This window comes from Hylobates moloch, unplaced genomic scaffold (assembly GCF_009828535.3).
Source record: "Hylobates moloch isolate HMO894 unplaced genomic scaffold, HMol_V3 SCAFFOLD_6, whole genome shotgun sequence".
Classification (NCBI taxonomy): domain Eukaryota; kingdom Metazoa; phylum Chordata; class Mammalia; order Primates; family Hylobatidae; genus Hylobates; species Hylobates moloch.
Genome location: NW_026652281.1, coordinates 75,213,786 through 75,240,293, shown reverse-complemented (window position 1 = coordinate 75,240,293; position 26,508 = coordinate 75,213,786). Strand labels below are relative to the sequence as shown.

The 26,508-nt window shown below is 48.3% G+C and overlaps 1 protein-coding gene across 3 annotated transcripts in view; it reads left to right on the top strand.

Moving 5' to 3' along the window:
• GGA2 (golgi associated, gamma adaptin ear containing, ARF binding protein 2) overlaps positions 1-26,508 on the top strand; it is a 49,939-nt gene that overhangs the window by 14,047 nt on the left and 9,384 nt on the right. For 2 of the 3 annotated variants that reach the window (XM_032157116.2, XM_058440826.1), the window contains exons 2-14: positions 1,449-1,533; positions 2,854-2,929; positions 3,774-3,872; positions 5,418-5,541; positions 8,807-8,910; positions 10,709-10,789; positions 11,345-11,482; positions 15,136-15,217; positions 17,373-17,498; positions 18,259-18,381; positions 19,348-19,376; positions 19,760-19,893; positions 23,183-23,340. In XM_032157116.2, coding sequence (XP_032013007.1) covers positions 1,449-1,533; positions 2,854-2,929; positions 3,774-3,872; positions 5,418-5,541; positions 8,807-8,910; positions 10,709-10,789; positions 11,345-11,482; positions 15,136-15,217; positions 17,373-17,498; positions 18,259-18,381; positions 19,348-19,376; positions 19,760-19,893; positions 23,183-23,340 — 1,359 coding nt within the window. Of the gene's footprint in view, positions 1-289; positions 593-1,448; positions 1,534-2,853; positions 2,930-3,773; positions 3,873-5,417; positions 5,542-8,806; positions 8,911-10,708; positions 10,790-11,344; positions 11,483-15,135; positions 15,218-17,372; positions 17,499-18,258; positions 18,382-19,347; positions 19,377-19,759; positions 19,894-23,182; positions 23,341-26,508 lie in introns of those variants that run through there. The other variant, XM_058440827.1, reaches the window with a different exon arrangement.

Below are 26,508 nucleotides of genomic sequence, written 5' to 3'. Positions count from 1 at the left end.
CAGAGCCTAAAAGAGCTGCTCTGTCAGAACCAGTACGGTTTCTCATCGGAGAGGCTGGGCAGGCCAGGATCAGATGGCCAGAGGGGAGTTGGAAGGGTTGTTTTTTTTTTTGTTTTTGAGACAGGGTCTTGCTTTGCTGCCCAGGTTGGAGTGCAGTGGCATGATCTTGGCTCACTGCAGCCTCAGCCTCCCAGGCTCAAGCAGTCTTTCCACTTCAGCTTCCTGAGTAGCTGTGACTACAGTCACATGCCACCACACCCAGCTAATTTTTCTTTTTTTTTTGTTTTTAGATGGAGTCTCGCTCTGTTGCCCAGGATGAGTGCAGTGGTGCCATCTCAGCTCACTGCAACCTCCACCTCCTGGGTTCAGGCAATTTTCCTGCCTTAGCTGCCTGAGTAGCTGGGATTACAGGAACACTCCACTACGCCCAGCTAATTTTCTGTATTTTTAGTAGACACAGGGTTTCACCATGTTGGCAAGGCTGGTGTCAAACTCCTGAACTCAGGTGATCTACCTGCCTCGGCTTCCCAAAGTGCTGGGATTACAGATGTGAGCCATTGCGCCTGGTCTTAATTTTTTAAAATTTTAGTAGGTATGTGATTTCCCCATGTTGCCCATGCTGGTCTCAAACTCCTGGGCTCAAGTGATGCACCTCAGCCCCATGAAGTGCTGGGATTACAGTTGTGAGCCACCGCGCTGCCACTGGAAGTTTTATGAACGGGAAGGATGGTATTCCTTCTGGTGGTGTGTTCTTGTCTTCCTGTCACACAGCTGAGACACTTCCAGGTGGCCTCTCTTCTGTCTCCGCTTGTCACAGGCCAGGTGGGGGCATCCCAACTCGAGTGTGAAGACAACACCCGGGCCAACCTCTGCACTAAAAGTGGAGCCGCTTTCAGGGGGATAACTTGTCAGTTAATTTTTTTTTTTTTTTGAGACGGAGTCTCCCCGTGTCTCCTAGGCTGAAGTGCAGTGGCTCAATCTCGGTTCACTGCAACCTCCACCTCCCAAGTTCAAGCGATTCTCCTGCCTCAGCCTCCCAAGTAGCTGGGATTACAGGCATGCATCACCACGCCTGGCTAATTTTTTTGTATTTTTCGTAGAGACGGGGTTTCATCATGTTGGTCAGGCTAGTCTCAAACTTCTGACCTCAAATGATCCCCCCACCTCGGCCTCCCAAAATGCTGGGATTACAGGCATGAGCCACTGCCCAGCCAGTTTGTTAATTTGCTGGTTCAATCAGCGAATATTCAGTAAGGGCATACCATGTGCCCAATGCTGTGCTGGGTGGTGGTAGGCAGCGCAGGCGCAATTCCTCTCCTTCCGGCTGTCTGCCCACTGGTCTGATCCTGTAGATCTGTGATAAGACAGCTCTTGGCCACCATGTGTATGGGGAGGGGTGTAAATTTCTTCTTATTATGTACTCTCTAACTTTATTATTTATTTGACAGACAAAGCCACAGACCCAAGCATGTCGGAACAGGATTGGTCAGCTATCCAGAATTTCTGTGAGCAGGTGAACACTGACCCCAATGGGTAAGGTGACTTCTCACACACATAGTTGACTCTGGGGGCACCCCACACTGCCGTTGTCTCTCGAGACTGTTTTAGGGTTAAGCTCCCTAGGCAAGGATCAGTGGCTCATGCCTATAATCCCAGCACTTTGGGAGACCAAGGCGGGAGGATTGCTTGAGCCCAGCCTGGGTGACAGAGCGAGAGACTCTGTCTCAAAAAAATAGAAATACAGTCAGGCTGGCGTTCATTCTCTCATTTTCCCCCATAATCCTGAGAACATTATTTTTCTAAAATTAGCAAATTCATGTGAGGAAACACAGACACACACACACACACACACACACACACACACACACACACACGATAGCTCATTTGTAACTGGCAGTAATTTTAAATAGTGTTATAAAACACTAATGCTGAGGACTCTGAATGTTACTGCTAGACTATAGACACGTTACCTAATTAAAAGAGATCTGTGTATTTAAATGTAATCTTAAGAAAAAGGAAAAGGGGAAGGTTTTATTGAATTCTGTTTCCACAGCATCTGGATAGGACCTGAAGAATCAGAATCAAATGAGTCATCCAGATGTTTTGTTTTTGTTTTGTTTTGTTTTCTTTTTTCTTTCTTTTTGTTTTTTTTTTCTTGAGACAGAGGGTCTCAAGACTGGAGTGCAAGGGCGTGATCTCAGCTCACTGCAACCTCCACCTCCCGGGTTCCAGCGGTTCTCCTGCCTCAGCCTCCCAAGTAGCTGGGATTACAGGCGTGTGCCTCCACACCTGGCTAACTTTTTGTATTTTTTTTAGTAGAGATGGGTTTTCACCATGTTGGCCAGGCTGGTCTCGAACTCTGACCTCAGGTGATCCATCTGCCCTGGCCTCCCAAAGTGCTGGGATTACAGGCGTGAGCCACTGTGCCTGGCCCATCCAGATGTTTAATCTGTGTGGTGTCGCATATTTGGCCAGTTTGAACCCAAAGTTTGATCGCACTTTCTGCTCTAGCATTTCCTGGGCGTTTATCACAGCCATACAGGGCCTGTGCTGCTGTGGCTACGCATGGGACTGGGCTGGGACTGGCAGCTTGGAGTTTGGGGGTTGGGGGTTGGCTGAGGGGAGGGCAGTGTGCCCGGGGCAGGAGGAGGACCTTGGGTGCTGTAGGTGCAACCAGGGTGGGTGCGAGGTGGCCCTCTCCAGGGCCCCCGCGTGGGCTGTTTGTCAGGCACGCTCCACCTCTGCTTGTGGACACCAGCCCCTGGAAGAAAAGTGACTTTACTGAGCATGCTCAGCCATCGGGTTAGTTTCTTCTTGCCCGCCCAGAGTCTAGGTCTTTTTGTTTCCCTGTAGCCCCACACATGCGCCCTGGCTACTGGCCCACAAGATCCAGTCTCCGCAAGAGAAGGAAGCTCTTTATGCCTTAACGGTGAGTTTGGCTTGCCTTGTAGCCTAAGCTTTCCTGTCCTTGTGCTATAGAGAGCTGAGAGGCACTTTGCTTCCACGCAGATCGTTTTCACTGGGGAAGGGAGGTCCCCTGAGAGGTTTGCCTTCATAGCAGGTTGGAGGAGGGAGATCTGGGCCAGGGTCCCCACCCTTCTTCCTCCTGTTTCTCATCTGTTTCTTCAGGGCAGCATTGAGTCTACTGTGGGAGAAGGAAAGGAAGGTTTTATTTTATTTGCCCTTCTTAGACCAGGGCTGGCAAGTTCATGTGCCCTGTCTGAAGAGGGCAGCTCTAGCACAGGGCCCACTAGCTGTTGGCAGGTATGAGTATGGGCTCAGGATTGCTAGTTTAGGTCTTTATATATGTTTGAGTGTTTAGATGTTGGTGACTAATTTGCAGTGTTGAAAGCCACAGTATGGACCAGAGGAGGGGTCTGCAGGCTCAGCTTGCCTCTTGAGTGCCAGTGGGTGACATCTGGCTGGTCTTGGGCACTGGATACCAGATTTCTGCCTCTAGGGAGGAGTTGGTTCTTTAGCCACTTTCCCCTCTCAAAGGGTCTCCTTAAAAGGTGGGGTGACCTCAGGGTTTGACATACCCCACTAAGCTATTTCCTGGGCATAAACCTCAGGCAGTTATAGCAAGATTGAACAGGGGACATTTTTTTCTTGATCTGAAAACATCCTCTTCATCAAAACTTCAGTGTCCTCATAGGCTTGAGGCAGGGTTAGCCTTGGTTCCAGCGCAGTCTCCAGCAAGTGATTACCAGCCTGGAGGGGAGCCTGGGACCACTGGCTTTCCACCTTCTCATGGGGGTCCTGTGTCTGTGCAGGTGCTGGAGATGTGCATGAACCACTGTGGGGAGAAGTTCCACAGCGAGGTGGCCAAATTTCGTTTTCTGAACGAACTGATCAAAGTGTTGTCCCCAAAGGTGAGTACTTGGGCTTGGCTCTGCTGACTGGGCCACACCTACGCCCACCGTCAAACTCCTGGCACCCTCCTCAGGCCAGAGGCAGGCCCACACATGGACAAAACCCGCTCCTGCCTGTGAAAGAAGCGCTCTCCTCTCTAAGCTCTAGGAAGAGGCTCTGCTCATTAGCTGACCCCTCACTGTTAGCATTTTCACATTTCCCCTTTAAGAAGGCCTGGGGGACATGTGGCCTAGAGGAGATGAGGAACTCCAGCTTGGAGGCACATGTTCCTGGTAGAGACAGTGAGAGATCCCAGGGGTGGCCTGAATTTTCCTATCACCTCCTGGCTTGTCCTCTGCACCTGTCCTCCTGGCACCTGTCTTAGCTCAGCCAGTCTCAGGTAACCAACATTGAGCCCTGCCTTGCTGTGTTCCCACAACAGTGCTGACACTGGCCGTGGGTCCTACAGTTCATTTCAGTTCTGACACTCCCCAGAGTTGCATACTATCTGGACCCCACGCAGGGAGGGCTCAGTGCTGCTTAGGCTTCCCGTGTTTCAGCTGCCAGCCATGAGTCTCGTGTCCTCAAGCTGCTGCACTTCTGCATCCCCAGCTGCAGATTCGGGGGTTCCCATGACCCCCATTGCCCCAGATTCCATAATTCCCTAGAATGATTCACGTACACAGGAAAGCACTATACTTTCTATCCCTGTTTTATTGTGAAGGATACAAATGGAAGCAATACATAGGCAAGGTCTTGGTGGGGCAAGAGGGGACAGAGCTGCTGTGCCCTCTCCTGGGCTCTGAGCTTGCCATCCTCCCAACATAGGTTCAACTGAGAGGCTCTCTGAGCTTCCTTGTTTCAGTGTTTTCATCTGAGGTTTTTTTGTTTTGTTTTGTTTTTTTTACACATCATTGCTGGCTTGAACTAGCACTAGGTTTTATTACCTAGGCATGATCGGTCAAATCATTGGCCACATAGTTGAACTCAATCTCTAGTTCACAACCCCCTGCCCGCCCCACCACCTCCATGGGTGGGGATGTAGGGGCACGGGTCAGGGGATGGGGCTGAAGGTTTCAGCCCTCTGATCACAAGGTTGATCTCTTTGGAGTGGCCAGCCCTTGAAACTCTCTAGGCACTCACTATAAGTCATTAGTGAAAACTCAGGTGCGCCCTGCGAGTATGTCTCTTGAATAACAAGACACTGTTGTGACTCAGGAAATTCCAAGGATTTTTGAAGTTCTGTGCCAGGAACAGAAGCAAAGACCAAATTTTATTATTATATTCTTGTCCGAGGCAAAAAATGACTGCCCCCAGTGGTGTAGACCAGGCTCTGACCCAGGCGTCTGCATGGTGGGGTTTAGTGTGAGTATTGTGGAAATGAATTCCTTGGATCCCAGGAAGGGCTCCGGGGCTGGGCGCCAGATGGTGTGGCCTCTAGTCTCTCCTCACACATACCGCGCCTGGGAGCTTGTGTCTCTGGGCCTCAGCAGCTACCTCTTTAGTTAAAGTGTCGGTCTCCCAAGTCCCTTCCAGCTCTAGAATTCTTTCCTTTTTACTTTCAGTACCTGGGGTCCTGGGCCACAGAAAAAGTTAAAGGAAGAGTCATTGAAATACTCTTTAGTTGGACAGTCTGGTTTCCGGAAGACATCAAGATCCGAGACGCCTATCAGATGCTGAAGAAACAAGGTCTGACTTGCGTTACTGTGTCTTGTTTCCTCTTGACTAGGCCTGTATCTTCTTGCTTTTTCATCTGCCTTATAATTTTTTGTTGAAAGCTGGACTTCTTATGTAGGACCATAGACTCTGAGGTAGAGTTCTGATTTTTTTTTTTACTCAATAAATCTTTTATCTACTTACCTTTAAAAGCCATAGTGCAAACCTGGAAAGATGATGTAGGGTTTGCTTTTTTCTCTGTTGCCTGGAAATCATAGGAAACCACAGCATGAAAAAGGTCAAAATACAAGCTACCTATGTCACTAAAGCACTTATTTATCTTTTAGAAGTCTTGTTTGCTTAAAAACTAACCTTTTGGTTTTTTTGTTTTTTTTTTTTTTTTGAGACAAGGTGTTGCCCTGTTACCTAGGCTGGAGCACAGTGGTGCAGTCATGGCTCACTGTAGCCTCGGCCTTCTGGACTCCAGCCATTCTCCTGCCTCAGCCTCCCAAGTAGCTGGGGCTAGGCGTGTGCCACCATACCCAACTAATTTATTCATTTATTATTCTCCCACCCGCACCCCAACACACACACACAAACACACACACACTCTCCCTCTCTCTCTATCTCTGTCTCTGTCTCACTTGCTCTCTCACTTACACCAAATATTTTTATTTTTTGTAGAGACAAGGTCTTGCAGTGTTACCCATGCTGGTCTCAAACTACTGGGCTCAAGTGATCCTCCCACCTCAGCCTCCCAGGCGTGAGCCACCATGCCCATCTTTAACCTCTTTTCCTGAACTAGTGGAACCTTACTATGAAGTACAGATAAATGCTACCTATGAGCTAGAGTTTGAAAAATACTATTGTGATAAAAGTAACAACGTGCAGAGATACAATATTTTATAGTTACAAAAGATCTTTCAATAATCATTTAGTGGATTTATTTTTATTTACTTCTTTTTTTTTTTTTTGAGACAGAGTCTCACTCTGTTGCCCAGGCTGGAGTGCAGTGGGGCGATCTCTGTTCACTGCAACCTCCGCCTCCTGGGTTCAAGTAATTCTCGTGCCTCAGCTTCTCGAGTAGCTGGGATTACAGGCATCTGCCACCATGCCTGGCTAATTTTTGTAGTTTTAGTAGAGATGGGGTTTCACCATGTTGCTCAGGCTGGTCTCAAACTCCCAACCTCAAATGATCCACCTGCCTCAGCCTCCCAAAGTGCTGGAATTACAGGCGTGAGCCACTACTCCCGGCCATGGATTTATTTTTAGTTGACACATACTTATACACATTTATTGGAGTACAATGTGATATTTTGGTACAGGCATACAATGTGTAGAGATCAAATCAGGGTAATTGGCATATCCGTCAGTGAGGTAAGGAGTTTTTAATCCCTGGAATTGGGTAGAGCTTTCCTTTTGGTAGACAGGATTTGAGCTGGGTGTGAGATTTGTTGTTGCTGTAGTTATTATATCAGACTTCAGATTCCTCTAGTGTTAGCTGATGTTTAGGTTGGGGGCTAGTTTGTTAGTTTTCTTCAGTATCTGTTCCCTCAGCTGTAGGTCTTCACTTTCCTCTGCACCTCAGAGAGAGCCTTTCTCCTTGTTCTTGCCACTCGTAGCAGTAGACAGCCATCCCATGTCAGAGGGATAGAGTGGTGAACAGGGCCAGTCTCTGTTCTGATTCAGCCTGGTTCTTAGGCAGGCACTGCATCCTGGGTCTTGGTAGGATCTGTTTGTGATCCTGCCTCACCCCAGTGTAGATCTGGGCCTAGGACATAATTACTGCTCCTCCTCCAAGGGTACTAGGATTTGTTTTTGTTTTTTCTCCCCTATTTTTTCTCTAGCTGCAGTGGGTTCCACCAGTGCTCTAAGGCTGCAGGGTTTGTTACTCTTCTCCCCCTAATCCCGCCTTCAGGCCTTCCCGCTGTTTTCGTGACCCTCTGGAGAACTTATTTTCTTTTTGTTGCAGCCTCCAGAAATTCTGTATTCTCTTGGTAGCTCACACTGGCCTGTAGACAATTTTTAAATAATTCTAGCTTAGTTGTTACTGTTGGTATTGCCTTTTGTCAATCCTTGGAGGTTGTTTTTTTCCTTAGATTTCAGGTTACTTGGTTGTTGCCCTGTGATCTGAGCTCTCTGATGGATTTAAGGAAGTCGTAGGCTGGGCATGGTGGCTCACGCCTGTGATCCCAGCACTTAGGGAGTTTGAGGTGAGGAATCACGTGAGGCCAGGAGTTTGAGGCCCGCCTGGGCAACATAATGAGACCCCATCTCTACAAAAAAAAATTTTTTTTTTTTTTTTTTTTTTGAGACGGAGTCTTGCTCTGTCACCCAGGCTGGAGTGCAGTGGCGCGATCTCGGCTCACTGCAAGCTCCGTCTCCCGGGTTCACGCCATTCTCCTGCCTCAGCCTCTCCGAGTAGCTGGGACTACAGGCGCCTGCCACCACGCCCGGCTAATTTTTTTCTTTTTTTTGTATTTTTAGTAGAGACAGGGTTTCACCGTGGTCTCGATCTCCTGACCTCGTGATCCGCCCGCCTCGGCCTCCCAAAGTGCTGGGATTACAAGCGTGAGCCACCGTGCCCGGCCTAAAAAAAATTTTTTAAAAAAATTACCTGGGTGTGGTGGTGCCCACCTGTAGTCCCAGCTACTTGGGAGGCCAAGGTGGGAGGACTGCTTGACCTTAGGAGTTTGAGGCTGCAGCGAGCCATGATCACACCACTGCACTCTAGCCTGGGAGACAGAGCAAGAATCTGTCTCGAAAACAAAAATGTTGTGAATTTGCACACTTTCTAGTGTTTTGTTGTTGTCACGGTGGAGGTGATAGTTCCCACCTTTGTGTGTCCTGTTTGGAAGATGGGAATCTGAATTCCTTTTTATGTTGGGCTCTTAAAAATAGGAACTCGGGTTCAGGATGGACTGTTGTTCCTGTCACATACACTCAGCATTTTCAGGAGCTTCATCAGGGACCCTCCAGAAACTTTTGATCCTTGGGAGGTTATGTAGCTGGATAAACTGATCCATGTTTTTATAGCATAAGGCCCACAGACTGCAGGCCTTCAGGACTGGCTCTTCTCTGACATAGTTGGCTCTGCTGTCCCGGCCACCATGGTCCCTTGGATTCTCCTAAGAGATGATGCAAAACTTCATTCATACACGGGTGTTGTCTTTGAAGGCTGTTGACAGTGCTTTGCTAGCATGGTATTAGGAACCAGGGGTTTCCGGACTTTACTGGATTCTGACTGAAGTTTCTGGGTACCATATCAGTGTCTTAACTTTGTAAATTGCATTTTTAGGAATTATAAAACAAGACCCTAAACTACCAGTGGATAAAATCTTACCCCCACCATCTCCCTGGCCTAAGAGCTCCATCTTTGATGCTGATGAAGAAAAGTCCAAGGTAAGGAACCAGACCTACATGGTGTCTGATCAGACCTTTTCTCTTAGGCACTGTAAATGCCCTTTGATGCTTGAATCGGAGTGTGGAGGGGGGCAGGTTACATGGGTTCTCCTCTCCAGACAGGCCCTTAGGAGTGAGGTAGCAGAAGGTTTGGGTATGTTCTGTTTTGATTCAGCCTGGTTCTTAGGCAGACACTGCATCCTGGGTCTTGGTAGCATCTGTTTGTGATCCTGCCTTACCCCAGTGTAGATGTGGGCCCAGGACATAATTCCTGCTCCTCCTCCAAGGGTACTTTGTGCCCTCTCTTTGTGCCCTCTCCCTTTTCTGCACAGCCTTCCTTGAGGAAAGAAGGTGCAGAAGGATAGCCCGTGGGGAGTGTGGGTGATGGATGGGTCATGTCCTGTGTGGGTGTGGTGTTGGGGTGGGGACAGTGGAAGAACTTGCTGCTGTGTGTTGGTTCAGCTCTTTCTCAGTGCCAGTGAGCCCGGCCCTATCCATTTTCCATCCACTATGAATTCCCCAAATCGTTATTCCTTGGACATCAGTATCTAGAGGGACAAGAAGAAGGTGGCCAAGACCCAGGGATAACTATGGTGCCTGTGAGTGGGGAGCCCTTTGGCCTAGTGCTGGCAGTGCTTTTGGTCATGACTGTTCTTGGTCAGTCACAAGGTCTAGTTCATGGAGCGTCGGAAGGCTACAAGCTTCGTACTCGTTTCTGCGTGGTATGCTCTGCCTGTCAACTGCACCCTCTCCCTGTACCCACTCCTTGGGCCTAGATACTCTGTGGCCATCAGGTCCCTGTTGTTAGAACGAGCAAGGCTAGTCTAGGTTCCAGGCCGCCTTTCTCCTTGGCTTTCCTCCTGCTTGGTGCCTTAGGTTTGCAGAGGGTGGGAGGAGCTAGGAAGGAGGTATGGTGTGACTTCTTAGAAAGAATCCTGTGTCACCAGCCCTCATTATCCCCACTTTTCCTGCCATCTGTCCCACGAAGATTGAGTGACTTCTCTGTGCTAGGCATCCTGCTAGGCGCTGGAAATGAAGGGATGAACAAGATCACCAGCATCTGTCGTGTCATAAAGCACATGGTCCAGGGCAACTGCAGACCTAGTGCCCTTTTGGGCCAGAGAATTCTCTGTTGTTGGGGACTGTCCTGTGCACTGTAGGATGTTCACAGCATTCCTGACTCTACCCATGAGCTGCCAGTAGCACCCCCTCTCTAGTTGTGACAACCAAATTTCTCCAGACTTAGCCAGACATCCCCTGGGAGAAGTAATCCCCCACATCCCCCTACCCCACTGAAAACCAGTGGCGGGCCGGGCGCGGCGGCTCACGCCTGTAATCCTAGCACTTTGGGAGGCCGAGGTAGGCGGATCGCGAGGTCAAGAGATTGAGACCATCCTGGCCAACATGGTGAAACCCCGTCTCTACTAAAAACACAAAAATTAGCTGGGCATGGTGGCACGTGCCTGTAGTCCCAGCTACTCGGGAGGCTGGGGCAGGAGAATTGCTTGAACCCGGGAGGCAGAGGTTGCAATGAGCCGAGATTGTGCCACTGCACTCCAGCCTGGCAACAGAGCAAGACCCCGTCCCAAAAAAAAAAAAAAAAAAGAAAAGAAAAGAAAACCAGTGGTGTATTGGGATAGTCAGAGTGCCTGCATCGTAGTGTCCTTGGGACCATTTGGTGAGATGGTGCATGTAAAATGTGTGCTGTTGTTAGTGTTAACTCTTCTGTTGCTGCTGCTTCTGCTCTGGGCCTGAGGGAGTTGTGGTCTCACCTACTCTTCCTGTTCACTCTCTGCAGCTTCTGACAAGGCTTCTAAAGAGCAACCACCCCGAGGACCTTCAGGCCGCAAACCGGTTAATCAAGAATTTGGTCAAGGAGGTGGGAATTCTTCCAGCTGGTTCAGTAGAAGCAGCATTTGACAGAGGCTGAAGGACAGTGCATATGAGCCTATGCTTGAGGGGTAGAGGAATGGTTGCCTGGGAGAAAGAGTGGTTCCTAGCCCTGAACTCTGGGGAACAGCCATAGGCTCCCTCAAGGGCAGCAAAGTGGTGATTGGAACCAGAAATCTCGCTGCCGTACTTCTCAGCTGCTTTCATCCATGCTGCTCAAAGCATTTCCTAGACACCAGCTTGGGTCCCAGCAACAGGTATTGGTACAGACAAAGTCCAGGTTTAGGAATCTGCTTTTCAGAGGGCTTGAGGCTGGTGGCACAAAGGCAGAGGTCACGGTCACCAGTCCCCAAACTTCATTTTCCTTCCCAGGAATTCTGGGCTTTTGAGTATTTTTTCACCCACTGTGTGAGTTCTCCCATGCACTTAACATCCTGGTGATGCCCTTGAGCGAGCTCTCTCAATAGTGACTCTTTCCCATCCCTTGTTCAGGCTTCAGTCAGGGTTTCTGCTCCCTTACTCCCATCCTCCTTTTTCCCAAAAGGAGCAAGAAAAATCGGAGAAGGTGTCCAAGAGGGTCAGTGCGGTGGAGGAAGTGCGAAGCCATGTGAAGGTGCTGCAGGAGATGCTGAGCATGTACCGCAGGCCAGGGCAGGCCCCGCCCGACCAGGAGGCGCTGCAGGTAATCTTCAGGTGTAACACAGGGGGCTGCACATGTTTACTAAAGTGAGTTTGAAATGCTTTCACCTGTTTGCACCTATGAAGCCATCTCAGAGTCAAGACGGTAAACATATCTGACGCCTCCCCAAATGTCCTTGTGCTACTTTGTCCTCCCTTCGTCTCTCCCTTGCTCCCCAATCCTCAGGCAGCTGCTAATTTACTTTCTGTTCTGATTGGCTGACAACTCCCAGACTCTTGTATAAATGGAATGATGCAGTACATAACCCTCTATTTTTGCCTGGTTTCTGGATCTCACTCGAGATCCATTCACGCTGCTGTGTGTAGCGGTAGCTTGTTTCTTCTTATTGCCGAGTACTGTCCCGTCACCTGGATGTACCACAGCGTGTACCTGTTGATGGGCCTTGCGTTGTTTCCAGCTTTGGGTGATTATGAATCATGCTGCTGTAAACAATTGTGTACAGGATTTTGTGTGAACATCTGTTTTCATTTCTTGTGGGTAAATGTCTGGGATTACTAGGTCATATGCTAAGTATATATTTAACTTGTTAGGAAACAAAGTGGCTAAGCTATCTTAAAGGGTGATTGCAACATTTTACAGTCCTAACAGCAGCATATGCAAGTTCTAGCTCCTCCACATCTTGAGATCTTAGTTTTTATATAGCATCTTTATTGAGATAATTAACATACCATAAAAGCAACCATCACACCTACCTAGTTATAGAATATCTTAATCACCCCTAACAGAAACCTTGTACCCATTAACAGTCATTCCCCCTTTCCCAAACTCCCCTTTCCCAGTCCCTGGCAACCACTAATCCACTTTCTGTCTCTCTGGATTTGCCTATTTGGATGCTTTGTCCAAGTGCGGTTACACAATATGTGGGCTTTCGTGTCTGGCTTCCTTTACGTAGCCTAATGTTTGCAGATGGATCCATCTGGTAGTATGTGTCACTGCTTCATTCCTTTTCATGGCTGGATAGCGTTCCATTGTGTGACTATGCCACATTTTGTTTCTCCATTTATCAGCTGATGGGCATTTGGGTTGTTCCTACTTTTTGGCTATTACGAATGATACCTTTGAATTATTCATTCCGAATAATGACTTTGAACTTTGTCCAAGTTTTTGTGTGAACATAGGTTTTAAATTCTCTTGGGTATATACCTAGAAATGGAATTGCTGGATCTTGGGATAACTCCATATTTAACGTTTTGAGGAACTGCCAAACTGTTTTCCAAAGTGGCCGTGCCATTTTACATTCCCAGCAGCAATGTATTGGCTCCAGTTCTCTGCATCCTGCCAACATTTGCTGTTATCTTTTTGATTGGAGCCCTCCTGGAGGGTGTGAAGTGCTGTCTCATTGCAACTTTCTGTTTCTTGATGGCTTATTTATTTCCTATGCTTATTGGCAGCTTGTACATCTTAGGAGACATGTCTGTGCAAATCCATTGCCCATCTTTTGGATTGTCTTTTTATTTTTGAGTTACAAGTGTTTTTTATATATTCTGGATACAGGTTCCTTATCAGACAGTTTTCTCCCATCCTTTGGGCTGTCTTTTCACTATTTTGTTAGCATCTTTTGAAGCGGGAAAGTTTTGTTTTGTTTTGTTTTTTGAGACAAGGTCTCGCTCTGTCACCCGCAATTGCGTGATCTCAGCTCCCCACAACCTCTGCCTCCCGGGTTCAAGCGATTCTCCTGCTTCAGCCTCCCGAGTAGCTGGGATTACAGGAATGTGCCGGCACGCCTGGCTAATTTTGTATTTTTTTTTTTTTTTTTTGGTAGAGACAGGGTTTCTCTATGTTGGTTAGGCTGGTCTCGAACTTCTGCCCTCAGGTGATCTGCCCGCCTTAGCCTCCCAAAGTGCTGGGATTACAGGTGTGAGCCACCGTGCCTGGCCAGTAGAGACAGGGTTTCACCATGTTGGCCAGGCTGGTCTTGAACCCTGACCTCAGGTGATCCATCTGCCTTGGCCTCCTGAAGTGCTGGGATTACAGGCGTGAGCCACCATGCCTGGCTTTTTTTTTTTTTTTTTTAATGTCTTGCTGGTGCTTTTGTTGTCACATCTAAGAAACCACAGCCCAGCCGGGCGCAGTAGCTCATGCCTGTAATCCCAGCACTTTGGGAGGCCGAGGCAGGCGGATGACCTGAGTTCAGGAGTTCAAGACCAGCCTGACCAACATGGAGAAACCCCGTCTCTACTAAAAATACAGTATCAGCCAGGCATGGTGGCGCATGCCTGTAATCCCAGCTACTCAGGAGGCTGAGGCAGGGGGAATCATTTGAACCCAGGAGGTGGAGGTTGCGGTGAGCTGAGATCACACCATTGCACTCTAGCCTGGGCAGCAACAGCGAAACTCTATTTCAAAAAAACCAAAAAAAACAGGCCGGGCGCGGTGGCTCACACTTGTAATCCCAGCACTTTGGGAGGCCAAGGCGGGTGGATCACGAGGTCAGGAGATCGAGACCACAGTGAAACCCTGTCTCTACTAGAAAATACAAAAAAAAAAAAATTAGCCGGGCGTGGTGGCGGGCGCCTGTAGTCCCAGCTACTCGGAGAGGCTGAGGCAGGAGAATGGCGTGAACCCGGGAGGCTATCTGCACTCGTTGCCGGCGGGTTTGATCGGCCGCGGGTACCCAGGGGCAACGCGTCCAGTGCAGATAAACATAAAAAAAAAAAAAAAAACTGAAAAAACAAACAATCAAAAAGAAACCACAGCCTGTCTGTGCCAGGTTCGAGGCAGCCATGCTGTTGGTCTCCCTTGGAGCTCTGTTCTCCACCTCCTTCTGCAGGTCTGTTTCAGCCATCTCCCTCTGCATTCCAGTTTTTTTTTTTTTTATGTTTCTCTGCACAGGAGGAGAGCCAGCCTCCACATAACTTCTTTATTTACCTGTCCTTCCACTTCACAAGATTAGTAGAAATGAACTACTGTCTTTCCAAATTCCTAAGAGAAAGCCTCCCGAGTAGCTGGGATTACAGGCACCTGCTAACTTTTGTATTTTTAGTGGAGACAGGGTTTCACCATGTTGGCCAGGCTGGTCTTGAACTCTTGACCTCAGGTGATCTGCCCATCTTGGTCTCCTAAAGTGCTGGGATTACAGACGTGAGCCACCCTGCCCGGTCAGATTCTTTTATTTTCTTTTTTCTTTTTTTTTTGAGACGGAGTCTCGCTCTGTCACCCAGGCTGGAGTGCAGTGGCACAATCTCGGCTCACTGCAAGCTCTGCCTCCTGGGTTCCCGCCATTCTTCTGCCTCAGCCTCCTGAGTAGCTGGGACTATAGGCGCCCGCTACCACGCCCAGCTAATTTTTTGCGTTTTTAGTAGAGACAGGGTTTTGCCACGTTGGCCAGGATGGTCTCGATCTCTTGACCTCGTGATCCACCCGCCTCAGCCTCCCAAAGTGCTGGGATTACAGGTGTGAGCCACCGCACCCGGCCAGATTCTTTTATTTTCAAAAATCATACACTTGTAGCCTGTAATCTTTTTCTGAAACTCTGCCATGTTACTTCAAAACTGCAGTCTCTAAGTCAGGACCAATGGGAGGCCTTCTGAAGCCCCAGACTCTGCCGTCTGCCTGATCGGAGGCTCCTGGGGCCCTGGAGGGGGGCGTTATGGGGTGCCTGGGCGTGTGTCATGAACCAAGCTCTGCTCTTTCAGGTCGTGTATGAGAGATGTGAAAAGCTGCGGCCCACGCTTTTCCGGCTGGCGAGTGACACCACTGATGACGATGATGCACTCGGTAAGTTTTCTTTCCTTGGGTGTAGCTAGCAGCCCAGGTGCAAGACAGATTCGGTCCCTCCTGTCACGCTGATGTGCCAGGAACAAGACAGAGTGGACTTTAGGTTCCGTGGAGCTTGGGCTTGGGGAGGGTGTGGCCTGAGTTGCCTCAGAACTGACTTCCAGCAGGATCCAGGCTTCAGTAAGAAATCAGCAGCAGGTCTAAAGCCTGGAAAGCGGTGGAAATTGACCATGGAGACTGGGGTGTGAGAGGTAGAAGAAAGATCCCACTGGAGGCTTCAGGAACAGCTGACCAATCGCAGGGGCCAGAGAAACAGCTGTGGGTGGTGTCTCAAAGGGATCACGGGTTTTTGTACCTTCAGGGGCCAGGTAGGTCACCTAAGAGGGCCAGGCCGATGGGAAATGGAAGGGACATCTGTAAGGATGTGGAGAATTGTCCACAGTTACTAAAAAAAAATTTTAACTCTTTATTATGGAAAATCTCGAAACATGAAAGAGGGGAATAGTAAGATAAATCCTATGTATTCTTCACTCATCTTTAATAATTACCAGCTCATAGCTGATTTTTTTTATCTTGTTTCATCTGTACCTCTCTTTGTACCCACCCATTCCCTAGTCTGTTTTGAAGCAAATTCTAGACGTTTCTTTTTCTTTTAATTATTTTTGAGATGGAGTCTTGCTCTGTCGTCCAGGCTAGAGTGCAGTGGTGCAGTCTTGGCTCACTGCAACCTCTGCCTCCCGGGTTCAAGCCATTCTCCTTCCTCAGCCTCCCAAGTAGCTGGGATTATAGGCACCCACCATCACTCCTGGCTAATTTTTGTATTTTTGTAAGATGACGTTTCACCATTTTGGCCAGGCTGGTTTCAAACTTCTGGCCTCTAGTGATCCGTCTGCCTCGGCTTCCCAAAGTGCTGGGATTGCAGGCGTGAACCACAATCCCTGGGCTCTGGACATTTCAAAATAATCAAAGATTCAGTCAGTGTTCAGATTTCCCTGATAAAATTTCTCCTTAATCATCTCTTGCTAACTTAAAAAAAATTGTTCTAAATCAGACATAAAAGAAAAGCCACTGTGTAATTGGTTTGTATTTCTTCAGTCTCTCTTAGTGGATAGCATGTGCATGCCCTCTGCAATCCTTTTTCCTTTTTTTGAGACAATCTCACTCTGTTGCTCAGGCTGGAGTCCAGTGGCATGCTCAGCTCACTGCAGCCTCTACAGCCTTTACGTCCTGTGTTCAAGTGATTCTCATGCCTCAGCCTCCTGAGTAGCTGGGACTACAATTGCGCACCACCATACCTGGCTAATTTTTGTACTTTTAGTAGAGATGGAGTTTTGCCATGTTGGCCAGGCTGGTCTCAAACTCCTGGGCTCAAGTGATTTGCCCGCCTTGGCTTCCCAAAGTGCTGGGATTACAGGCGTGGACCACCACGCACAGCCTTTTCTCCTTGCGTGAAAATAGGCCTTCTGAATTGAGAGTTCTCTCGGTCTCAGTTTTGCTCGCGGCATCCCCCATGATGCTGCTAATGTTCTGTTTCTGATATTTCTTTTTTTCTTGAGATGGAGTTTTGCTCTTGCTGCCCCGGCTGGAGTGCAATGGCGCGATCTCAGCTCACTGCAACCTCTGTCTCCTGGGTTTAAGCAATTCTCCCACCTCAGCCTCCCGAGTAGCTGGGATTACAGGCACCCGCCATGGCTAATTTTTTGTATTTTTAGTAGAAACTGGGTTTCACCATGTTGGCAGGATAGTCTTGAACTCCTGACCTCAGGTGATCCGCCCGCCTCGGCCTCCCAAAGTGCTGGGATTATAGGCATGAGTCACCGCACAGAGCCAGCAGCTTCAGGTTCTGAATTAAAGTTAAAAGTTTGTTATTGAAAGGGCCTTAATTTGAGTGCTTACTGCTGGCCATTACTCTGGACAGTACAGGTGTAGAAGGTGAACAGATTTGCTTCCTTCTGCATTGAGAACTACTAACATGTTAGGACTCGGGTTAACTGACTAGGCCTAATAGGGTACGATGACACAATCTGGGGGCAGGAGGTGTAGATAAACTGAACATAGTCGAGCCATATGAAGGCTGTTTTATGGAAAAGCTTAGAAAAGACTGAGATTGTTGGTTGCCAAACCAGGGGGTTCTGAGTCTTCCCTCATTCTTCAGCGGAAATTCTCCAGGCAAATGACCTCCTCACCCAAGGAGTTCTGCTGTACAAACAGGTGATGGAGGGCCGGGTCACCTTTGGAAACAGAGTGACCAGCTCATTGGGAGACATCCCTGTCTCCAGAGGTATGTTTGAAAGCTTCTCCTTGCCTTCTGTGCCTTGGGGCAGCCTGCAATTCCCAGAAAAGAAATGGGTCCTAAACATATTCTGGGTTAAGGAATAGAAATGAGAGAACTCACCCTTTGTTCCCCTTCCTGTGAAAGCGGGTTTCATGTTGCCACGCCCAGCCATAGGAATTGTCATGAGCTGGTTGCTGGGCTGGACCCCAGCTTTTACTACACACAAAAGCAGATGGCTAAGCTGTGCCTGCGTTTGAATTCTCGTAAATGCTTGCATACAGGAGCTAGAGACAAAAGAAATGGTCTTCCTTAGTGGTTACTAGTGCCAGATCAGCTGTATCAGAATCACCTGGAGCACTGGTTGAAATGCGGTCCCTGGCTTGGACCTTCTGAAGCAAGACTGCTTGGAGCTGGGCCTGGAGGTCTGTGTCTTTCAAGCACTGTGGGTGATTCTGATCAGCTGTGGTCAGAAGCCTCAGAATGGCCTGAGCTGGAGAAGGCCGAATCTGCTTTCCTCCAGGGCGATGGGACCTTTGCAGGAGGGCCTGTGATCCCTGGGGTAGGAAGGCAGGCCTTGGCTCCCTCTTGTCATGGATGCCAGCTGAGCTTGTGTGTCAGGAGACTCAGCTGAGTGGAAGGTTCTTGGAAGGGCAGGGAGGGCGTTACCATTTGATTAGGAGGTGGCCTGAGGGAAGCTGATAGGATTTATGTGGAGACTTTGCTCTCGTGCCCAACTGACTTCTCTTCCTAACCCTGTGCTTTCTAGTCTTTCAGAATCCAGCAGGCTGCATAAAAACCTGTCCTCTGATTGACTTGGAGGTGGACAATGGACCTGCGCAGGCGGGGACTGTGGCGCCATCTTTGCTTCATCAGGACCTGGCAGCCTTAGGTGAGGGCAGGTGCTTGTGGGGAGCAGGCACAGGATGGGTGCAAGTAGGGGAGTGAGCTGGTTCCCTTCGCGGAGCACATGCCTGCTGCTGAGGGAGTCGAGATGGTTGTGAATAGAAAGAGTGAGCTGGTTCCCTCTGGGAGCACGTGCTTGCTGCTGAGGGAGTCAGGATGGGTGTGAGTAGGGGAGTGAGCTGGTCCCCTTGGGAAGCATGTGTCTGCTACTGAGCGAGTCAGGATGAGTGTGAGTAGGGGAGTGAACTGGACCCTTGGAGAACACGTGTCTGCTGCTGAGGGAGCACATACCTGCTGCTGAGGGAATCAGGGTGGTTGTAAGTAGGAGAATGAGCTGGACCCTCAGGGAGCACATGCCTGCTGCTGAGGGAATCAGGATGGGTGTGAGTAGAGGAGTAAGCTGGTTCCCTCTGGGAGCAAGTGCCTGCTGCTGAGGGAATCAGCAGGGTTCTGAGTAGGGGAGTGAGCTGGTCTCAGGAAGCACATGCCTGCTGCTGAGGGAATCAGGGTGGTTGTGAGTAGGAAAGTGAGGTCATGCATCCCCTCGGGCAGCACGTGTCCCCTCCTGAGTAGGGGAGTAAGCTGGTCCCCTCAGGAAGCACATGCATGCTTCTGAGCGAATCAGGGTGGTTGTGAGTAGGGGAGTGAGCTGGTCCCCTCAGGAAGCACATACCTGCTGCTGAGGGAATCAGGGTGCTTGTGAGTAGGGGAGTGAGCTGGTTCCCTCAGGGAGCATATACCTGCCGCCAAGGGAATCAGGTGTTCTGGGCAGTTCAGAGGGTCCCTTGCATATTAGTCACAGATTGGCCATGGACGAGTCGCATGACCTTCAGTAAGTTGCTTATTTGTCTAGACTTTCTGGATGTCCTAGAAAGGACGGGTGTGGCATTACTCTCCATCTTGAAGCAGGTGGAGTTACTGTTAGGCATCTCACTCTACTCCTTTCTTACAGGAATCAGTGATGCTCCTGTTACAGGCACGGTAAGGATGCCCTTCCCAGGGCCCGGAGAGAGAAGGGGAGGGTCTCAGACCTGCACTTGTGAGGCAGCACTGCCTGGCGAGCAGAGAGGTGCTCCTGCACTGTCCCAGTGGGATCATGGCCTTGGAGGTCCAAAGCCTCTTTCTCACCCATACTGTCTGGCTGGTACCCCGGAGGGAGACAGGTTGCACCAGGCTCCTGCTTCCTGGAGGTCTGCCCAGGAGCTGCATGTGATCTTGCCCTTTCTTTCCCCTCTTGCCCTAAGAGATGTCACCAGTCTGGGCCACAGCAGCTTGGGTGGGCTCAGGAGAGCTGTGCCTTGGTTTTACTGTGGCTGATGGTCATTCATACCCTGGTCTTATTTTAGCCATTCCTGATTTGACAGGTTTCTGGTCAGAATTGCTGTGAGGAAAAGAGGAATCCCTCCTCCAGCACACTGCCAGGCAGTGGCGTTCAGAACCCTTCTGCAGACAGGAATTTGCTGGACCTCCTCTCGCCACAGCCAGCTCCGGGCCCTCTGTGAGTCTTCTGGGCAAGGGGAGTGGGAGAGTTTGGCTCCTGAGTGCAGTTCCTTCTCATGGAACAAGGGCCAGAGAATGGTGCTCTAAGACAGCCTCTCGCCCTGGAGAAACATCTTTCTTTCTTTTTTTTTTTTTTTTTTAGACGGGGTCTCACGTCTCACTCTGTTGCCCAGGCTAGAGTGCAGTGGCACAATCTCGGCTCACTACAACCTTTACCTCCTGAGTTCAAGAGATTCTCCTGCCTCAGCCTCCCGAGTAGCTGGGATTACAGGCACGTGCCACCATGCCCAGCTAATTTTGTTTTTTAATTTTTAGTAGAGATGGGGTTTCACCATGTTGGCCAGGCTGGTCTCAAACTCCTGACCTCAGGTGATCCGTCTGCCTGGCCGAGAAACATCTTTCTATTGAAAGTTTGGGCCAGGTGTGGTGGCTCATTCCTTGTACTTGTTTTCACACTGCTGATAAAGACATACCCAAGACTGTGTAATTTAAAAACAAAAAGAGGTTTAATAGACTGACTCAGTTCTACGTGGCTGGGGAGGCCTCCCAGTCATGGCGGAAGGCAAAAGGCATGTGTTTTTTTTTGAGATGGAGTCTCGCTCTGTCGCCCTGGGTGGAGTGCAGTGGCGCTATCTCAGCTCACTGCAACCTCTGCCTCTCAGGTTCAAGCGATTCTTTTGCCTTAGCCTCCTGAGTAGCTGGAATTACAGGCGTGTGCCACCACACCCAGTTAATTTTTTTTTGTATTTTTTTTAGTAGAGATGGGGTTTCACTGGTTAGCCAGGATGGTCTTGATCTCTTGACCTCATGATCCGCCTGCCTCGGCCTCCCAAAGTGCTGGGATTACAGGCATGAGCCACCGCACTCAGCCAAAAGGCATGTCTTATGTGGCGGCAGACGAGAGGATGAGAGCCAAACGAAAAAGGGTTTCCCTTATAAAACCGTCAGATCTCATGAGACTTACTACCATGAGAACAGTATGGGGAAACTGCACCCATGATTCACTTATCTCCTACTGGGTCCCTGCTACAACATGTGGGAATTGTGGGTGCTACAATTCAAGATGAGATTTGGGTGGGGACACAGCCAAACCATATCATGCCTGTAATCCCAGCACTTTGGGAGGCCAAGGCAGGTGGATTGCATGAGCCCTGGAGTTCAAGACCAGCCTGGGAGATATGGCAAAACCCCATCTCTACTAAAAATACAAAAATTAGCCAGGTGTGGTAGGTCATACCTGTAGTCCCAGCTGCTCAGGAGGCTGAGGTGGGAGGATCACATGAGCCCGCAAAGTCGAGGCTGCAGTGAGCCATTACCATGCCACTGCATTCCAGCCTGGGCAACAGAGTGAGACCCTGTCTCAAAAAAGGTTTAATATGCTGCTTCCCTTTTCTCATTTTACTTCTTTTCCTAAGTCGTACGAAAATACCTGCTTTGGCCAAGACATCTGAAAGGAGGTTTATTTAAGGACTAGCAGTAGTAGAACATGAAGTTTTTGCCGTTTGTTTTTATTTTCCCTTCTAATAACCATATAATTAAAATTAAGCAAAATTTGATCCATGGAGAAATATACAACAAAGTGCAAAGTGCCACTCCCTAAAAACAAGGTTGAATGTTCCTTCTTTGCTTTTTTTCTATACATGTAGTGGTACATTCCTGTGTCTTGTTATACAAACAGATTTTAATTTATAAACTGCACTCCAGCATGACCTTTTCATATTATATCTGTGATGCATTTCATATCAGTTTCTATAAATATGCCTCAATCTTCTTAATAGCTACATTACCATTTATTGCATGCATGTATTTGATCATTTCCCTTTTGTGGACATTTACATAATTTCCAGTTTGGAGGTGCTTGGGGGAGTGCCTTATAGTATAGATCCCTGAAGGGAGAGGTTTTCTAAGGTGTGAATGTAACAACATTTTCATAGATCCTGTCCCTTTGCCTCTGGAAAAGTGCAGCTTACCTTCACCCAAACAGCCTGAAAGTGCCCATGTTCCTGATAGAAACCACCAGGCTCTGGCAGAAGTGGGATGTCCTGGGAGTTCATTCCCATTTGCCACCTAGAAGTCATTTCTTGCAGTCTTCTTTTTTTCAGCCACTCGGGCAGGGTGGGTTATTTCTCCTCTCGGGACTTTAGTTTTCTAAAATGTTTTCAGTTTGTGTCCCAAATGGACAAAATCATGGAGTGGATAGTAGCTGGTGTAATTTGTGTATCATCTGCCCGGCTCAAGTCCCTCTGTGATCACACCTGGGAAACAACCTGACTGAGCTACTTCTTGTCAGGGACTGCCCTACAGGTACAGCATGATCAACCTTCATAACAAAGGCTCTAGGTTGTTGGGTTCTTATTATGTGTGGATGTTTTAAGTGCTTTTCTATCTTTCTTTTTTTTTTTTTTTTTCTGAGACAGAGTCTCACTCTGTTGCCCAGGCTGGAGTGCAGTAGTGTGATCTCGGCTCACCACAACCTCTGCCTCCCAGGCTCTAGCCATTCTCCTGCCTCAGCCTCCTGAGTAGCTGGGATTACAAGCATGTGCCACCACCGCCTGGCTAATTTTTTATTTTTTTTTTTTTTAATTTTTGTATTTTTAGTAGAGACAGGGTTTCACCATGTCAGCCAGGCTGGTCTTGAACTCCTGACCTCAAATGATCCACCTGCCTCGGCCTCCCAAAGTGCTGGGATTACAGGCGTGAGCCACTGTGCCCAGCCTCTAAGTGCTTTTCATACATTGTCTCATTTGATTCTTGTAACAGCCCTAGGAGTTAAATTACTTCTGTTATTCCCATTTAACAGATGAGGAAGCTGAGGTATGAGTTCGATTACTTGACAAAAGTCATATAACATCTGGCGCATTAGCTCACGCCTGTAGTTCCAGCACTTTGGGAGGCCGAGGCGGGCGGATCACCTGAGGTCAAGAGTTTGAGACCAGCGCGGCCAACGTGGTGAAACCCTGTCTCTAATAAAAATACAAAAATTAGTCGGGCTTGGTGGCAGGTGCCTGTAATCCCAGCTACTCGGGAGGCTGAGTCAGGAGAATCGCTTGAGCCTGGGAGGCAGAGGTTTCAGGGAGCCGAGACTGTTCATCTGCACTCCAGCCTAGGCAACAGAGCGAGAGACTGTATCAAAAAAAAAAAAAGGCATATGACATCTAACTCTGTGTGTGTCTGTGTGTGTGTGTGCGTGTGTGTAATTTTTTCCTTATTCTTTAATAAGCCTAACCCAAATTCCAGGAAATTGCTACAATTTTTGCTAGTCTTTGATATTTTTTATTTCTTTATAGGAATTATGTTTCGCAGAAAAGTGTCCCCAAGGAAGTGCCACCAGGTACTAAGTCCTCTCCAGGTTGGTCCTGGGAGGCTGGCCCGTTGGCTCCTTCCCCATCTTCACAGAATACACCTCTGGCTCAAGTGTTTGTCCCTTTGGAGTCTGTTAAGCCCAGTAAGTACAATTTCACTCCCCACTTTTTTTTTTTTTTCCTGGGAATCTATTAGACTCCCAGCTTTTTCCACTCCAGTTTGGTAGAGGTGGCCCTTAAATTTGGTTAATAAATGGGAGAGATTTTGCATGAGGGCAGAAAGTAAGAGGTTGTGGCCAGGTATGGTGACTCACGCCTGTAATCCCAGCACTTTGGGAGGCTGAGGTGGGAGGATCACTTGAGGCCAGGAGTTTGAGACCAGCCTGGGCAACATAGCCTTGTCTCTATTTGGGGGGGAAGAAAAAAATTGGGAGGGCAATGCAGGTGATCACTTGAGGCCAGGAGTTCGAGACCAGCCGGCCAACATAACGAAGCCCCGTCTCTACAAAAAATACAAACATTGGCCGGGCGCGGTGGCTCAAGCCTGTAATCCCAGCACTTTGGGAGGCCGAGGCGGGCGGATCACGAGGTCAGGAGATCGAGACCATCCTGGCTAACACGGTGAAACCCCGTCTCTACTAAAAATACAAAAAAAAAAAATTAGCCGGGCGTGGTGGTGGGCGCCTGTAGTCCCAGCTACTCGGAGAGGCTGAGGCAGGAGAATGGCGTGAACCCGGGAGGCGGAGCTTGCAGTGAGCCGAGATCGCGCCACTGCACTCCAGCCTGGGCAACAGAGCAAGACTCCGTCTCAAAAAAAAAAAAAAAAAAATACAAACATTAGCTGGGCGTGGTGGTGCATGCCTGTAGTCCCAGCTACTTGGGAGGCTGAGGCAGGAGAATTGCTTGAACCCAGGAGGTGGAAGTTGCAGTGAGCCAAGATCGTGCCACCACACTCTAGCCTGGGTGACAAAGTGTGAGACTCCGTCTCCAAAAAAAAAAAAAAGTTTGCTTGTCTTTTAGCTGATTTCTTAGCCTTCCTTAGTATTGACACTGTCAAGGATATGGGCAGGCAGAATTTAATGAAAAAGCTTACTTAGGCACATAATGTTCGTTGATGTGGGATTCAAGAAGGGAATGTTTAATGTGGCCTGAAATGACTGGCAAGAGGTAGAATTCAAACAAGTGGATGAATTTGGCTAGTGATCCTCCTTCTCTAGGGATCCTCATTAAAGTAGAAAAGTGGATATTATCTCTGTTAAAAGGGAAGGAAATGGAAGGCTCAGCTAATTAAGGTGCCTACCGTCTCTACACTAGTATGCAGGACACAACTCAGGTCGTCTGTTCCAGGGCCTGGGCTCTTTAGCACAGAGCCCTCCTATGGCTCTTTGTGGTGAGGTTAGATTGCAGAGAGCCCTGAAAGCCAGGAAGACAAATTGATAAACAGAGTTGGTAAACAGTGGGAGCTCTTTGCACATTTCTTTATTGATTTTTGATTTAAGAAATAATACATGTTCAATGTTAATTTTCTGAACTCAATAATTGTACTGTAGTTACAATGTTAACATCTGGGGAAGCTACATGAAGGGTATATAGAAATTTTTGTATTAGTTTTGTAACTTTTTATAAGTCTGAAATTATTACAAAGCAAACTTTAAAAAATAAGTTAAAAACAAAAATCCATGTTCAAAATGTAGAGTTTTATTAAAGATAGAATAGGCCAGACGCAGTGGCTCATGCCTGTAATCCCAGCACTTTGGGAGGCCAAGGCGGGCAGATCACTTGAGGTCAGGAGTTCGAGACCAGCCTGACCAACATGGTGAAACCCTAAAAATATAAAAATTAGCAGGGTGTGGTAGTGTACACCTGTAATCCCAGCTACTCAGGAGCCAGAGCCAGGAGAATCACCTGAACCCAGACGGCAGAAGTTGCAGTGAGCTGAGATTGTGCCACTGTGCTTCAGTCTGAGCAACAGAGAAGACTCTGTCTCAAAAAAAAAAAAAAAAAGGATAGACTAGAAAAGTAAAATCATCTATACCATTACCAGCCAGAGATGGAAATTCTGTTCATGTCTTGATAGATTTTCTTCTTGTCATGTACATATATATGTACATACAGTTCTTAATAATTTGACACCACAGTGTGTATAGAATGTTTTATACTCTATTTACTGTTACTTTATAAGCCTATACCATTTTTATGCCCTTAGTTCCTTAGTTCTTTAAAAACTTGATTTTTAATGAACTTATATATATATGCACCGTTAAGTAGAGATACTGTAATCTGTTTATTCAGTTTTTTTTTGAGACAGAGTCTCGCTATCACCCAGGCTGGAGTGCAGCGGCATGATCTCGGCTCACTGCAATCTCCACCTCCTGGGTTCACACCGTTCTCTTGCCTCAGCCTCCCGAGTAGCTGGGATACAGGTGCCCACAACCACGCCCAGCTAATTTTTTATATTTTTAGTAGAGACGGGGTTTCACTGTGTTAGCCAGGATGGTCTTGATCTCTTGACCTTGTGATCTGCCCACCTTGGCCTCCCAAAGTGCTGGGATTACAGGCGTGAGCCACCGTGCCTGGCCCTATTCAGTCATTTTTTAAAAATTATTTTATTTTATTTTATTTTTGAGACAAGGTCTGGCCCTATCACCCAGGCTGGAGTGCAGTGGCGCCATCTCAGCTCACTACAACCTCCGTCCTCCAGGCTCAAGCCATCCTCCCACCTTGGCCTCCCAAGTAGCTGGGACTACAGGCATGTGCCACTATGTCCAGCTTATTCAGTCCTTCTCTGAAGGTCAATTTCTTTCTACCTGTTTGCTGTTAAAAATAGGGCTACAGGCCGGGTGTGGTGGCTCACGCCTGTAATCCCAGCATGTTGAGAGGCCAAAGTGGGTGGAGCACCTGAGGTCCGGAGTTTGAGACCAACCTGGCCAACATGGTGAAACCCTGTCTCTACTAAAGAATACAAAAAAAATTAGCCAGGTGTGGAAGTGGGCACCTATAGTCCCAGCTACTTGGGAGGCTGAGGCAAGAGAATCGCTTGAACCTGGGAGGCGGAGGTTGCAGTGAGCTGAGATTGCGCCACTGCACTCCAGCCTGGGTGACACAGCGAGACTCTGTCTAAAAAAAAAAACAAAAAAAACCCACCAGGGCTACAAAGAACATGTTTGGATGCCTTTCTTTCTTTTTTTTTTTTTTGGAGACGGAGTCTGGCTCTGTCGCCCAGGCTGGAGTGCAGTGGCTCGATGTCTGCTCACTGCAAGCTCCGCCTCCCGGGTTCACGCCATTTTCCTGCCTCAGCCTCCTGAATAGCT